The sequence below is a fragment of the Ursus arctos genome, unplaced genomic scaffold, assembly GCF_023065955.2.
Source record: "Ursus arctos isolate Adak ecotype North America unplaced genomic scaffold, UrsArc2.0 scaffold_26, whole genome shotgun sequence".
NCBI lineage: Eukaryota > Metazoa > Chordata > Mammalia > Carnivora > Ursidae > Ursus > Ursus arctos.
The window spans coordinates 916,064-932,980 of NW_026622941.1; the positions used below are offsets into that span (position 1 = coordinate 916,064).

The 16,917-nt window shown below is 42.1% G+C and overlaps 1 protein-coding gene across 7 annotated transcripts in view; it reads right to left on the reverse strand.

Annotated features, from left to right (window-relative positions):
- LOC113258058 (chromatin remodeling regulator CECR2) overlaps positions 1-16,683 on the reverse strand; it is a 175,015-nt gene extending 158,332 nt beyond the window's left edge. For 5 of the 7 annotated variants that reach the window (XM_026502761.4, XM_048216894.2, XM_048216893.2 and 2 more), the window contains exon 1: positions 16,238-16,682. In XM_026502761.4, coding sequence (XP_026358546.1) covers positions 16,238-16,363 — 126 coding nt within the window. In that variant the 5' untranslated portion in view covers positions 16,364-16,682. Of the gene's footprint in view, positions 1-16,237 lie in introns of all 7 variants that reach the window. The other 2 variants (XM_026502762.4, XM_026502760.4) reach the window with 1 other exon arrangement.
- Positions 16,684-16,917: the final 234 nt, after the last annotated feature.

The following is a 16,917-nucleotide window of genomic DNA, read 5'->3' on the forward strand; positions in this document are numbered from 1 at the left end:
TCTCTATCTCTGTCAAATAAATAAATAAAATCTTAAAAAAAAAAAAAAACTGAACCACAAAAATAATTTCTAAAATAATACTATATTAAAAATGTATAAAATATAAATTACATACATTAATATTATTGGGTAGGTTGGTAATATCTGATGTATTACCTATAGATCTTATTTAGTATTAATTTCCTGATTTTGATAACTATACCATAGTTATGTGAGAGAATGTGAAGGGTTATCATGTCTGCAACTCACTCTCAGAAAGTGAAGGGGAAAATTATTATATAGGTAGAAATAGTGGATGAATAGATGGATGGATGAATGGATAGTGGATAGAGGAGGAATGGTGAGGAGAAAAGGGAGGTAATGACAGAGCAAATGGGGAGCCTGGGTGAAGGGGCTCAGGAATTCTTTGTACTAGTCATATAGCTTTTCTGTAAGTTTGACATAACTTAAAAATTAAAGAATGTTTAAAAAGTGCCAGCTAGTTGTTACAGGAGAATGGGAAAACAAAAGTAAATAATTCTTAAAAGAAATTGACAAACTCTGCACATAATTTAAGTATTAAGAGAAAAAACTGATTTCTCTCACTTCTAAAATGTCATTTTTCCTGGGGTGCCTGGTGGGCTCAGTAGGTAGAGCATGTGACTCTTGGTCTCCAGGGTTGTGAGTTTGAGGGCCATGTTAGATGTAGGGATTACTTAAAAAATAAATTAAAAAAATTTTTAATGTCATTTTTTCTGACTCTGTGCTCTCTACAGTTTTGCTTAAGACTCCTTTTTAATGCCATGATATTAACAAAAATTTATTTTCACCTACCTTCTAACAGGCCCCTAAAGAACCTGCACTGGCTATCAATTTTCCTCTCTCATCAACACTACCATTCAGTTCCTTTACCAATAAAGGTCTTAGCATTTTACTGAAGTCAAACTTGCAGGGTTCAGTTCTGGGTTCTGCCACCTGCTGGCTATGTGACCTTGGGCAAATCACTTCACGTCTGTGCGCCTCCATTTCTTCATCTACAGGGTGAGATAAAGTGATGTCTACCTCATGGGGGAATTAAAAATAGATAAATACAACTCAATAGCAAAAAAATGAATAATCTGAATTAAAAAATGGGCAGAGGATGTGAGTAGACATTTTTCTGAAGACACACAAATGGCCAACAGGAACATGAAAAGATGCGCAACATCACTAATCATCAGGGAAATGCAAATCAAAACTATAATAAGATGTTACCTGATACCTGTTAGAAGGACTATCATCAAAAAGACAAGAAATAACAAGTATTAGCAAGGATGTGGAAAAATGAAAACCCTTTCGTGCTGTTGGTGGTAATGTAAATTGGTCCAGCCACTATGTAAAACACTATGGAGGTTCCTCAAAAAATTAAAAATGGAACTACCCCATGATCCAGCAATTCCACTTCTGAGTATATCCAAAGGAAATGAAAACACTATCCTGAAAAAAATATCTACACCCCATGTTCATTGCAGCACTATTCATAATAGCCAAGGCATGGAAGCAATCTAAGGGTCCATCAATGAACGAATAGATAAAGAAAGTGTGGTGTACACACACAATGAGAATATTATTCTGCAATAAAAAAAGAAAAGAAAGAAAGAAGGATCTTACCATTTGCAAGAACATGGATAGACCTTAAGGGCATTATGCTCAGTGAAAGAAGTCAGACAGAGAAAGACAAATAGTATATGATCTCATTTATGTGTGAAATCTTAAAAAAAGATAAAAACAAAAACTCCACCAAATGCAGATACAAAGAACAGATTGTTGGTTGCTAGAGGCAGAGTAGGGGGTGGGCAACATGGTAGTCAAAAGGTACAAATTTCCAGTTATAAAATAAATATGTCCTGGGGATGTTATGTATAGCATAGTGACCACAGTATACAATATTGTACTGTGTATCTGAAAATTGTGAGAGAGTAGGTCTTTTTTTTTTTTTTTTAATAGGCTCCATGCCTATTGTGGGGCTTGAACTCACAACCCTGAGATCAAGAGCCACATGCTCTATTGACTCCGTCAGGAGCCCCCTAAAGTTCTCATCACAAGAAAAAAAATCTGTAACTACATGTGGTGATGGATATTAACTATACTTACTGTGATGATCACATCACAATATATACCGTATCGAATCATTATGTTGTAGACCTGAAACTAATAATGTTATATGTCCATTATATCTCAATTTTAAAAAAGAATAGATAAGCTGATGCATAAGAAACACTTGAAGCAGTGCCTAGAGCACCCACTGTGGGCATCAAATTCATGTTAGCTTTTATCATAAAATAGAACATTAAAAAATGACTGAAAAAAACTCAAAACTTAAGACTTCAAATAGAAAATAATAACAAAAGTCTAATGATTAAAAAACACTAATCCTGGGGCCCCTGCCTGGCTCAGTCAGAAGTGCTTATGACTCTTGATCTCAGGGTCATGAGTTCGAAACCCACATTGCGTGTGCAGATTATTAAAAAATAAATAAACAAAATTTTTTTAAAAAAATAAAAAACACTAATCTCATCTTGGGGGAAAAAATTTTCTGTTCATGACTGTTATGATAGAAAACAACTAAAAATAACCTCAATGCCCCATAGAAGATTGGTTAAATAGATCGGAGTGTCAATACTTTGAGGCTATTAAAAGTCATAATGTAGGAGATGAAAGGGCATTCTGTATCATGTAATATTGTTAACTAAATAAAACAGGATCCTGTTGAGCGTGTAAAAGTATGATCCTACCGTTATAAATATTTAATATATGCACATAAAGGAAGGTGTTAGGTTCTTTGGGGGACAAGGAATGTGGACTCCCTCAGATGCTTGGGGGTTCTTACAGGATATATACCAATGGACTGGAGCTGGAACCTTCCTGTTAATTCCTCTAAATGCTGGGTCTCTGTCAGTTTCTGCTCCCTCACATGCAAGATTTTTTTTGGCTTGTATCATGGCTTCTCACAGTCACCTTTTAGCTTCTTTTCCACACTAACTCCATAATCCTTGTATTTCCTAGGTTACACTTTGAAGAACCCAGTTCTTGGAATTTGATTGACCCAGTTCATCTTTTCTTGCAAGATGTGTTAGATGACTAGCCAGGATGCAGATTCACTTGACACAGTAGGAGGGAGAAGGGGTAAGGAGCTTCTAGGACTGCCAGATATCCTCCAAAATTTTTTGTAGAGCCAGTGGGGAGATAAGACAAATACACAAAACAGCCTTCTGTTGAACTGTAACTTCCACCTGACTCAGGGAACATGTTAGTAGAACACTTGATACCTATCTTATTTGTAAATAAATGCCCACTTATTTAACACCATTACGAAAGGATCACAGAGTCACATTAAGTAGCAGTCTTACAGATCACTAAATACTTAACAACAGAGAAAAACTAAAAACTGAAGTATTCCAAACAATCAATAGTTAAGCAAGAGTAAATCTAAAATTCTAAAGATAAAAAGGCTACATTTCTGTGTCTGGATTTTTGTTTTACTAATAAACAGGAAGCTAAAACACTGAACAACTGACAATTTTAGGGTGGGGTAACTACCAGCCCCCTCCCAATAATAAAGGGAGAAAGAAAGGATTGCTGGTACAAAACATGGAGTAGAATTTGGAAACAGGCTGGCTTTTCTTTAAAAAAAAAAAAAAAAAATTGTACTACAATTGACTCCCTCGGTACAACATTAAAATATTAACCATGTAAGAACTAAGATTTCTTTTTGTGATGGTTATTATTCTTGAAAAAACTTTTAAAGTTCCTTCTTTTCCACCATTCTCTTAAGCTTCCTGGAGAACTCTTCCTCTCTCATTCCAGGAGAATGCATTTTAGCCTCTCTGTTCCTCTTCCAAACAGGATTCTCTGAAGTAATCTTCGACCTCTTCAAATCACCAACTCAATGGCTGTTTTCAATTGTAATTTTCCTGTACTTCTCTGTATCACTCAGCAATGCAGAGCTCAGAGATGCATAATCCATCCTGTGACCGTGGGGAGCACCACTGACCCACTACTAACATGTACTCTTAAGAGCTGCCGTATCTGCCCTGGCACATTCCTCCAGATTATGTTACAGGCTGGTCAAATGTGTTTAAGTTGCTGTTAGTATGACATTCTTTACTTGCAGCCTAAAACATCCTTAACTGATTCAACCTTCTTTATGCATCCAATATTATTGATCATCTAGTCCTACCTATTCTTCAATAACGCCAGTGATGAATGTCCTTTCCTATTACCGCTACCTTCAGCATTTCACACTCATTTCACTCCAATAGTTAAACTAGTCTTTCTTCCTTCACTCTGTTCTATCCTAGCTTCCAATACCAGATTTAGTCTAAAACATTTAGTACACAGGACATTCTTAGTCTAAAATTTTGTTGTCATTCTTGTCTTAAACTTCAATGCCTGAATAAAAATGTTTAACACCAGTGAGCCTGGCATTCAAGGCTTGATGCAATGTCTGGCCTACTATTCCTCAACCTCATTTTTTATAAGCCCTCTATAAGAAAAGAACTTTCTGATCTAGACAGATATTCTGACTTACTCATATGAACTTCCAAATCCTGCCTTCTCCAGGAAGCACTTCATTCATGATCACTGCCTGCCCCTGAATTCCTACAGAGGTCATACATTCTATAACTCATCTGGCACATAACATACGTTTTACACTACCATTGCTACCCACCCACCTTTTCTTTTTTTTTTTAAACATACTGTAATTCCTGAGGGCAGCAGGAGAGTAGCAATCTTGTCACATACCTCTGCAACCTTAATAACAAAAACAGAAGACAGAGTGATTGGGATTTGAGATTTTCCTTTTCCTTTTAATTCCACTATTATTTGAAAGAGTTGCAGATTACAGAAATACACGTACAGTTATGAAGATGGGCTCCATCATGGAAAGTGATGAAAATCTAGTGTTATGAGGACACAAGTATCCTCACCATCAATTAGAACATTCCACTCCAGGGGCGCCTGGGTGGCACAGCGGTTAAGCGTCTGCCTTCGGCTCAGGGCGTGATCCCGGCATTACGGGATCGAGCCCCACATCAGGCTCCTCCGCTATGAGCCTGCTTCTTCCTCTCCCACTCCCCCTGCTTGTGTTCCGTCTCTCGCTGGCTGTCTCTATCCTGTCAAATAAATAAATAAAATCTTTAAAAAAAAAAAAAAAAAAAGAACATTCCGCTCCCAATCCCCGAGGCCTGCCTTAACAACACTGGAAAATGAGGGGAGAAAAGTGTTTCAGAAACAATGTGGGGAAAAAAAATAATAAATTTGTATAGGATACTAACTCAAATCAATGCCAGTCTAAGAGTGGGGAAAAAAAAGAGCCCTTAATTATGTCAACAGGTGAAATTTTTCTTTAAATCACCTTTCCCCCATAAAACAGTGTCTCCTGAACAAAGAACTTCAGGACACTGATTATAAAAATTGTCTCCCACACCTAAAAAGAATCTGCAAACACAACCTCTTAGGGAGACAGAAGAGACACAATAGGGAATGGGGGAGAGAAAAGATTTGCTAAAGAAGTAGATCTGTTAATTTAACACATTTTCTGTCAAGCAAATCAACTGTCCTTAGGACCATTGTTGCTGAAACAATGAACACTCAGGGAAGGGGTGTTCATTAAAAGGAACCGGTCAGGAGAAAAACGCTCTTATAGCCAACCAGACTGCTTAACATCATTCGCAATTCTAAGAACTTATTCCATTCTTGGGAATTATTAATTGGAGGTGATTTAAAGGTTCGACATTAAAAACATGAAGTGGTTAGTGCAATTGTGACCCTAACACTTCCTCTATTTTCATTTATTTTTAGAGGTTATGGGTGGGGGGAGGGGCACAGAAGGATGCACACAGTCTGCTATGACAACCATTCACACATTTAATTCAGGTGGCGACATGCCTCGGTGACATATTGCCAAGTCAGGCAGTCACTCTAGCAAACCCACCCTTAGGAAAAAGTGGAACAACACTGCTCCTAAAGAGTGGGCTCTTTAGCTAAAATCAGAACTAAAAGCTGACAATTACAGTATGGAACTTGTAAGAACATGACGTCGTTTAAAGCCAACCAAATCATAAAGGTCACATTAGGTCAAGGACTTTAAACAGGAGAACAAAATACTGTATTTCATATATTTTTACATAACCGTATTCTATTTTAAAGGGGTGTGTGAGGAACGACATGCAAAACAGAGCCTGTAACAGAATTATTCTGAGGGGTCATTTGCCCTCCCGAAGGAGAAAGCTGCTTTTGGCTGCAAAAGTGACTGACTTCACCCCAACTTATTTATATAGATTCTGGAATTTAATAAGGTGCTGGATCCCTGCGGGGACCAAATACCCCAACATGGCAAAGATGGACGCTGAGATGGATATTCAACGTAAAAGACACCTTCGGAAGCCACAGACAATTGACACCATCTCCCTTGAAGTTCCACAGTATCTTTCTTCCAAGAAGTTTCCCTCTAAGTCACCATCACAATACAATTTTTTCTCCAAACCAAAATGAAAACCTACTTGATGCATAAACTATTTTGCCATACTTGCCTACAAGGAAAAATCCAATGGGAGAAATCATGAAAAATTCTTAAAGCAACCTCAAGAAAGGTTCTGTGATGGGTGTGTTCCAAGGTGAAAATTCTGATGGAATAATAAACTTTACATAACAATATACCCATATGTCTCCGAGATGTAAGCATACACATGTGCACACAACACCCCCCTTCGACTTAGGTCTCACTGAACTTTTGACCCGGTCATAACTAACCACCCCCACTCCCCATAGTCCACCACTGCGCAAGGCTCACGAGATTTGTCAAGAAAAGCCGGTGCCCTGACAGGCAATGGCAGTGCAGAAGCCAGCCTGAGGCCAGAGCACAACACCCCTCTTCCCCGACAGTGCCAGGCAGCCAGGCCTTGACTAAGAGAGGCCTTTCTTTCGGATCCAATTAGCCCCAGAACACCCTCTCTACTGCCCCCAAACTACATCTTCCCTTAAATGACTCCCCAGGATAGAAAAATATTAACAAAACATTTGCTTCCCAGTTTTCTGACATGTGCAATTACTACTGACATGCACATCTGTGAGCAACTTTAACTTCCCTCAGTTTTTATAAACAAATATACTAAAGGTTTGCATTTAAGAAAAAAAATTATCAGAAGGAAAAACTCATCTTCACAGGATACCTTTTATACAACGACCAACTGAAAAGTCCTCCCCACTTATACCTTAAAGCAGTAAATCTCAAATGGAGGTGATCTTTGGGCCACCCCAGGAGATATATTTGGCAGCGTCTGGAGATAATTTTATTTGTCATGACTGGGGATGCTACGGGCACATAGAGGGTAGAGGCCAGAGATGCTTCTAGACAGCTTAAAATGTGTGTGACAGCTTTTCCACAACAAAGACTTATCTGATCCAAAATACCAACAGTGCTGAGGCTAAGAAACCCCAAGCCTTGAAGAAACCCAGAATCTTGAGCTCAATATTATTACCTAACAATTCTTTTCTTCATTATAAGAACTACTCAATGACTTTTCCCAAGTTTTCCAACATAAATTAATATAGGTTAGAGGATAACGTGAAGAAGGTATAATAAAAGCATCCCAAGGAACAGCATCTACTGAAATATGAAAATACAGAAAGACAACATGGCCTTCTAAAAAGACTGCAATACCAAATGAGAAGATAGCCACATGCCTGAAGCTATAACTGGATTTCATTCGCAGTTCAAAGTATGAATGATGTTAAATTAAGTGAAGAAACAAATGTGAAGGGAAGATAACGTAACTCAAGACCTTCATCCTCCAAAATTCCTCACAGTCTCAAAACACAAAATCTTAGCTCAGTTTGAGGACCTTGGAGGCTGTGAAAAAAATCAATCATCAAGTCCTAAAATCTACTTTCATAGCAGCATGTCTGGAGACAAGATTTCCACAGAAAGACAAGTTCATATAATCCACAAACACATCAAATATGGACTTGCAGCTTTTATCTGGTACAAAATTAATCTGTAAAACATGGATCCTAACACAGGTCACAACCTTGACCCTAATAAGTGAGGTCGATGATTTTCTGAATCAATTAATAGCGCTGTGCATGAGAACAGCATGAGAATAGTGCTGAGAACCATTCCTAGAATGACAGAACTAAAGAACTAGGAACATCTAAGAATCATCTAGTCTAAAATTCCCATTTTATACGTGGGGCAAACCAGAAATCTGCCTAGGATCATAACTCAAGTTAATGACAGAGGTGGGCCCACAATCCAGGTTTCTGACTTTCTGCTTGATTCCTTTTGCAAATACGTTCAATCACATCAACCAAATCTAAAACCATACAGTTAGAAGCTGTGCAGCTCTGCCCCCTTGGCTCTGGCCACACTGAATTTTTACCTAAACCAGCCTTTGCTCCTGCAGTTCTCCAGCATTCTGCTAATGCTCCTCATTCCTACTCCTAACACACAGCCCAAGCCTCTCCTGATCAAGGGGCAGACAGTTCATGGTACCGGATGGTGCCAAGGTGTATTTTAGGCTATCCTAACTACGTTCCAGAAAATTAAGCAACACTGAACTGAACTTCCGTCATAAAGTATGCCAGATGGTAACATAGGCTGTCCTTCAGAGATGAGAGGGTATTGCCCTTTCTAGGACTGTGGAAGTTCCCAACTACCCCTCTGAAGGTTCACATGGTTGGCAAAGGAAGCCTTCCCTTTCAAAATGTTGGTATAAACAGAAAGGGGATCCAGTATTCACTTTTGGAGAGAGAGAAATTTTTAAGTCATCTCCAGACCCAACATGGGCTGAACTCACATCCCCGAGATCAAGAGTCGCATGCTCTACTGACTAAGTCATCCAGGCAACCCCTCACTTTTGGAGACAAATATATGATCATGTTCTCTGAGAGAACATTCTCCCCTTTCAGGATTTCAAACTGCATAAAGATTTGCCCCTCTGTAACCCACGCCTGTGCTTGGGCTTTACCCCTCAGGGAAGGAAGAGATCTTGAATCTTTACAAAATATTTATCATCTGGTATCTTACATTAAATAGAATAGCGTCACAAACTACTAATGTTTAAATCATTTTAGGGGTGTCTGGTTGGCTCAGTCAGTTAAGCGTCTGCCTTTGGCTCAGGTCATGATCCCAGAGAAAAATCCTGTTATCAATTCTTGCATCGAGCTCCCTGCTCAGCGGGGAGCCTGCTTCTCCCCCTCCCTCTGCCACCCCCCCTGCTTATGCTCTGTCAAATGAATAAATAAAATCTTTAAAAATCAATCAATCAATCAATCATTTTAAATCACTTATCTCCTTCAGTCCGCTCAAATGCCATCTTCTCAGTGAGGCCATACCTAACCAGCCTATTTTAAATGACAACAACCCACCTCCTCAATTGGGCCTCCCTATGCCTCCACACTGTGATGTTTCTTAATAACCACTGACATACTACCCTTACCAACTCATTTACTGTTTCCTTCCACTGAAAAGAGAGCAGGTATTTCTGTGTTATGTTCATATCTGTACCTCCATTAAAGATGTGCTTAGCACATAGTAGTTGCTCAGTAAGTACTTGCTAAAAGAAAGAAATGGAATCAGGGTGCCTGGGTGGCTCAGTTGATTAATCGTCTGCCTTTGGCTCAGGTCATGATCCCAGGGTCCTGGGATCAAGCCCCTCATCGGGTTCCTTGCTCAGCGGGAAGCCTGCTTCTCTCTCTGCCATTCCCCCTGCTTGTGCTTTCTCTCTCTCTCAAATAAAATCAGAAAGGAAAGGAAAGGAAAGGAAAGGAAAGGAAAGGAAGAAAGGAAGAAAGGAAGAAAGAAGAGGGAGGGAGGAAATGGAATCATGAACTTGACTCTGTACTTAGTTCAGCAGAAGTTTTAAAAGGCGGACACCTGGGTAGCTTAGTCAGTTAAGTGTCTGCCTCCAGCTCGGGTCATGATCCCAGGGTCCTGGGATCCAGTCCCACATCAGGTTCCTTGCTCAGTGGGGAGCCTGCTTCCCCCTCTGCCTGCTGCTCCCCCTGCTTGTGTCTGTGCGTGCTCTGACAAATAAATAAATAAAATCTTTAAAAAAAAGGTTTTAAAAATATCTTCTGTACCCCACATTATTAAAAATCAAAGAACTCAACATTTGCATTAAGGAGGCTTGGCCATTACTTATAGGTCGAGTCCTTCATTTTAGATAACGAAATAAGAACAGTGAGATATAGTAGTAACGGCAAAGAATTTGTTATCAAAAAACCTAAGATCCAGGTGAGAGTCTACCTGGCAAGCAACTCAACATCTAAATTTCCAATCTCATCTATAAAATGAGGATAATTCCTACCTCATAGTAATGGTTACAAATAGCTAAAGATTAGGGGCACCTGGGTGGCACAGCGGTTAAGCGTCTGCCTTCAGCTCAGGGCGTGATCCCGGCGTTCTGGGATCAAGTCCCACACCAGGCTCCTCTGTTATGAGCCTGCTTCTTCCTCTCCCACTCCCCCTGCTTGTGTTCCCTCTCTTGCTGGCTGTCTCTATCTCTGTCAAATAAATAAATAAAATCTTTAAAAAAAAAAAATAGCTAAAGATTAAATGAGATACCATTGGGGGACAGCTGAGTGGCTCAGCTGGTAGAGCATACGACTTTTGATCTCAGGGTCATGAGTTCAAGCCCCAGGTTGGGTGTAGAGCTTACTTTAACTAAATAAATAAGATCAATACAATCAATCAATAAAATAAATAACATTTGGGGGGCGCCTGGGTGGCACAGTCGTTAAGCATCTGCCTTTGGCTCAGGGCGTGAACCCGAGGTTCCGGGATCGAGTCCCACATTGGGCTCCTCTGCTGGAAGCCTGCTTCTTCCTCTCTCACTCCCCTGCTGTGTTCCCTCTCTCGCTGGCTGTCTCTCTGTCACATAAATAAATAAAAAAATTAAAATAAATAAATAATAAAATAAAATAAATAACATTTGGAAAATATATCAAGTACTATGCAAGTGTCATTTATCATTAGGCTATTCTGACCTGTCCAAGGTCACAGAGCTAGTTAGCGGCACAGTTAGAATAAGAATTCAAGCCTCCTAACTCCTAGTCTAGTGCATTTTGTGTCATAAAACTAGGCTTCTGGTTCCCCTATTTAAGGTTAACTTATTCTTTGATCTAATTCAGAGCTTTTCAACCTTCGTACGGTTGGGGACCTCTTTCAGAATTTGATGAAAGCAACGGGCCCCTCTCTTCCAGCAAAATGCAGGTATGTACATCAACACAAAATCTCCTATAGCCCATCCATAGGCCCAGGCTCAAGAACTGCTGATATGACTGATGTACTAATATGTTACTCTCAGCAATTCTTGTTTCTTATTTTCATGCTTAATAATTTATGCCTTGGGATGCCTGAATGGCTCAGTCAAGTAGAGCATGGGGCTCTTGATCACGGGGATGTGAGTTTGAGCCCCATGTTGGGTGTAAAGATTACTTAAAAAAATAAAAAATTAAATGGGCGCCTGGGTGGCTCAGTCCATTAAGCGGCTGCCTTCAGCTCAGGTCATGATCCCAGGGTCCTGGGATTGAGCCCCACATCCGGCTCCCTTCTCAGCAGGGAGCCTGCCTCTCCCTCTCCCTTGACTGCCACTCCCCCTGCTTGTGCTCTCTCTCTCTCTCACCCTCTGTCAAATAAATAAAATCTTTCTTAAAAAATAAAATTAAATAAAAAATTTTTAAAAATAGGGGCGCCTGGGTGGCACAGCGGTTAAGCGTCTGGCTTCAGCTCAGGGCGTGATCCCGGTGTTCCGGGATCGAGCCCCACATCAGGCTCTTCCACTGTGAGCCTGCTTCTTCCTCTCCCACTCCCCCTGCTTGTGTTCCCTCTCTTGCTGGCTGTCTCTATCTCTGTCTAATAAATAAATAAAAAATCTTAAAAAAAAAAAAAAAATTTTAAAAATAAAAATTTATGCCTTGGTGATCTTGATTAAGGGATTAGATCCAAGGAAACACCAAGAGTGAAACTTGGGAATCTGAATTAAAGATACAGCCCCCAGAGCATCATGCACTTTACCTACATACAACCACAACCAGGAAGGAGAGCCAAAGCAGGGAAAGGATTCAGTACTCAACAGCAAGAAGCTCAGGGAAAAAAGTAGACACGACAAGCAGATTATTTTTACCATGTTGCTAATATACAAACCATCATGACCATTTTCAAAGAGCCACCTAGGGGCACCAGTCTCTTCTCTAGAGGAAAATATTCCCAAAATATTTGTGATGGGATTTCTGCCCAGAACCCCACACCCATCGTGATTAACTCCAGACGAGACTGTTAAAATGATTCTACACCCCCTTCCCTTACTTAGATCAAGACACTACATTCACTGTAAGGAGCACCTGGTAAGAAAAAAAAAAAAAATCAGCATTAAATCTCTACAGAGGTCAATTCACCATTCTCCATTTCTCAAACTGGTAAAAAAAAAACTTAACCAGCCTAACCCACTGGAATGTTAAACAATTATAAAATCCTTGATTTAAATGAAATGGTTCTGAAATATTAACAGATAATTTTCTGACGCAAAGGAGGCGAGTTATGAGCTTCTTTGGTAATCTCCCAGTTAGAAGTTAAGTACCTAGTAGAGTAAGGGGCTCCCACTGAATTCAGTATCATTAACCTACTGTTGTCCAGCTATACTTCAATGCTCTCATCTGAAAAATAAAAACAGTACCTAACCTAAGGCACAAATACATTGTGAGCATATTTGGGAATTTCTAAATATGTTAACAGTTAATAGCTTCTATCCCTGAGTGGAGGGATACAATGTTAACAGTTAACAGCTTTTATCTCTTAGTGGTAGAATTATGGGTGATTTTAATTCTCTTACCGACATTGTGCTATAATTTTCAAGGTTTATATAATATCGGTATTATTTTTCAAACCAGAAATTTTGAACTTAAAATTCACAGATTTTCCATCTGACGATTACAGAATCCCTAAAGAAATCCTGTACATTTAAGTTTGATTAACAGAGTAAAAAGGTTTTTTACAAGCAAAAATAAAATTATCCATGTTTTGGGGACAGTTCTGTAAGTGGGAGTTCTTGACCTCTTGCAGAATTGTACCATGAATCCTCCCAGCCCTTCACCTATCTAAGAGATTACTTCACGATAGATAAATAGAAGCCAAGTCCTTGAGGATTCCACTTCCTTAATTTTCTATAAATCCATGAGTTCAGCTTGGTGGTCAAGGGTAAAACAAGATCTTTCCCCACAGGTGAAAACTGGTTTCCTAAGAAAGCTGATATACAACTTCTACCACTTGGTATTATTCATCATTTTTACCTTTTAAAGTTGTAGTAAATTAAGATGGAAGGGCCTTTCCAGTTGGCCTCACAAACACAACTCAGCATCAGAATTGGTTTTTTGTTTGTTTTGTTTAAGGAAGGTCTTCCATTGTATCATACACTGGAACCAAGGGGTTGTTTCTCAAACCGTCAGGACAATAAACTATTAGATTAAAAAATCACCTAACAAAAAAAAATTATTTATTTATACTTGAACTAAAACTGCTGTTTTCAAGGGCGCCTGGCTGGCTCGGTCAGCAGACCATGGGACTCTGGATCTAGGGGTTGTGAGTTTGAGCCCCACATTAGGTGTAAAGATTACATACATACATAAATCTGGTGTTTTCAGTGAGCTCTGCACTGTCATGATTCAAATTTGTTAGACACTTAAAAAAGACCACTTTTAATTTCTGGTAACTATTGAAAACTTTAAGTTACAATTTGCATTAGCCACGACAAAACAAACGTCACGTGAGAGGATTACACAGGAACTGCAGAAGTTAGAAAGTCACTACCATTTGTTATCTACCTACTGTACTTCTAATAAAAACACTATGGATAATTATAAAAATGTGCATATGGATCCCAAATATTCATTCGTGTTGCATGTATTTCAAATAGCATGCAGTTTAAAAACAGTAGCGTCACTTCCAAAAATCTCACTCCAATCAAAAGAAAGATAATCTCAATAGCCCAAATGATTCACCTGTAACAATGATTTTTCACTTCTATTATTCATACAAACTTGACCCCTCTGATCAGCTTACATTTCCTTTAGAAATTATGCCAGCTAATACTGAGAAACCACGTTTATTTCTTAGAATATAAGACAAGTTATTTAGACATTGCTCTAGGTATCTGTAATAATTTGAAGCAAAATTAGTTACCTCTATTTTTCCATCAACAAAATGGGAATATATGGATTTTGGAAGATGAATTTTTCCACAGTATTTTTAGAATGGGTCCTTAAGCTCTCAACTTGTAATTCAACATTACCTCAATTTTATTATCTCGCAAGGAAGAAAATGGGCTAGGGGGGAAGTTTACCAGCACCCAAGATGGCACAGTCACAAGCAATACCTCCCACAACAGCCACCATTTTGAGCAGCAGGATAGAATTAAACTTCACGATTTTATACCAACTAAAAGAAAACAGTATTATCAGAATAACTGTTAAACATCTGCTGAATTTAAACATTCCCAAATCTTTCATTTTTGTGGCCCTTTCTCTTTTTCATCAATATTCTACTAACATTTTTAGTAAAGATGATGCTTGCTACAATTACGTTCGAACTTTGAAAGCAAACGCTATGGTGCTATCTAAAATGCCCAAGTTATTCTATCTTCCTAAAAACAGAAGCCTACGATTTAATTACATTGTTTTAATCAGCTTCAGGAACTAAGAATCGCCAAAAGCCAGAGAGTGGTCCTAGTTTATCAGCCTACATTCCTCTTCATTCTCCCACCATACCTCTTTTGATCTTTGATCTTTTTATTTTCCAAATTCATTAACTCTGCAACAAGAGCAAGTTCCAACACTTCATTCATATGAGAAGCAAATGATATTTCCGCAAACAACACTGATTCTAAAAATAAAGGTGAGGCAAAAATCCTAGGAATAAACGAATTAAAATCAATTCGAAAATGGCAGAAAGTAGGGTAGGTGGGGGTGGGAAGGCAACAACGATTTGCTCCTCCAAAAAAGTAATTCTTATTTTGATTACTCCATTGGCGAACTCATTGGCAGAACTGAAAAGAAAAACTGACGAACAATTTCCCTTTACCTTTGTCCAAGGCAAAAGTGGTAAGTCCACTCCATATATATTGCCATAGGAGGGCAAGCAATTCAACCTGCCAACCAATCAAATATTTCACACCCCCTTCCAAAAATAAAAATAAAAGAAAGGAGGACGGATGCTGGTAAGGGCTGGCCGCTGTCTGGGCCGTCGTGTACATTCCATTCCTCACACTCCCGCCACCATCCCTGCTCCTAGGACCCCCTGATTTTAGTCCGGTTATCACAAAGCCCCGGGTTTGAAAGCACCTTCGGCCTGGCCAGAAAAGCCATCCCTTTACTCCACGCCCGCCCGGAGGGATAATGGTGGCGAAATCAACTCAAAGAGCTCCCGAGTTCCCCGCATAAAGAGGGCTGTATGTTCCGAGGAAAGGCGCTGTTAAAGAATAACGGAGTCCTAAACTTTCCCTCCGCAGCCTCGGAGCCCCGAGCAAGGGCTGAGCGCCGGGCAGCTCCCCGGAGAGCGCGCCCCCGAGCCCAGGCCCCCATCTCCGCCGGCCGAAGTTAACCCAAAGCGCCCCCGAGAGTCGCGGGCCTCCCGCAGTCTGCAAAGTCCGATTCTCCCTCCACGCGCCCGCCGAAGTGAGGGCGAGCCTCTCCCCTGCACGACAGACCCCTCCCCCAACCGGCCGCAGGCCGCCTCCCGGCCCGGTCGGAGTTAATCCAGCCCGCACCCTGTCCCCGCCCGGAGCAGCTGGCTCGCTGCTTCAATGGCACCGGGGCAGGGAGCGCGCGCACGCACTCTCCCCACACACTCAGCCTCCTGCCCAAGTCCCAGGAGAGCCGCCCGGTCCCACTCGTACAAAAGCGCACTCTCCCCCCGCCCTCTCGCCGCCCGCTTCGCCTCGCCCCGGAAGGCGCGGGTGGGCACGGCGGCCACGAGCGAACGTCCCGAGCCCGGACGCCGGCACTTGGCGTACCCTGCGGAGCCCCGCGCGGCCCCCGCCCGCACTCCGGCCCTTGAGCGCCTCGTGCCCCCGCCTCCGAGCCCTTCCCCTGGCTGCGGACTACCGGCAAAGTCTCTGCGTGCCCCCCGCTCCCTCCCGCACAGTGCTCTGGAACTCCCGAGGGGGCAGGAGAGAAAGGGGCGCGGGGTGCGCCACCTCGCCCGCTCCTCGCGGCCACTCACCTCGATCTCAAAGTCGGGCAGACGGAACGCGGTGCGAAAAAGCGAGCAGAAGTGCGCGATGGCCGGGACTTCCCACCAGGAGCGGAGCTCGCCCAGCCCGGCCGCGCCGCCCTCCTCCGGGCACATCTCCCAGGCGCGGCGGTGGCGGTGGCCCCGAACCCCAAGCGCGCCTCGGCGGCCCCACGCTGCCCGCGCACCGCTCGCCCGCCCGCCTCGGACTCCCGCCCCGGCGCAGCGCCTCAGCGCCTCAGCTCCTCGGGCGGGGGTGGCGGCGGCTGCTACTCCCGCTGCTGCCGCCGCTCGGCGAGTGCATGAGCTGAGGGCGGGCGACCCGGGCGGGGGGCGGCGGCTCGGGGGCCCGAGTTACTGAGGCGGCTGCGGCTCCGGCTGCCGACGGGGTCCGAGCGCTCGCCCCATCCTGCGGCTGCGGCTGCGGCCGCCCCCAGTACCATACAATATAATCATCTCACCGCTGGGGAAAACAGATGGGGTTGGGGGGGCGGGGGGAGGGGGCCGAGCAGAGGGCCTGGGGGAGGGGCCGCCCACGAGGAGGGGGCGGGGCCGCCCTCACCACAACAACAACCCCCGCCCCCACTCCCCACCCCCAGTCTGGACAGCTGCATTGGAAGAGAGGGGGAGGGGAGAGGGAACTGAGCACCCCAAGAAAGAAGGGGAGTGTG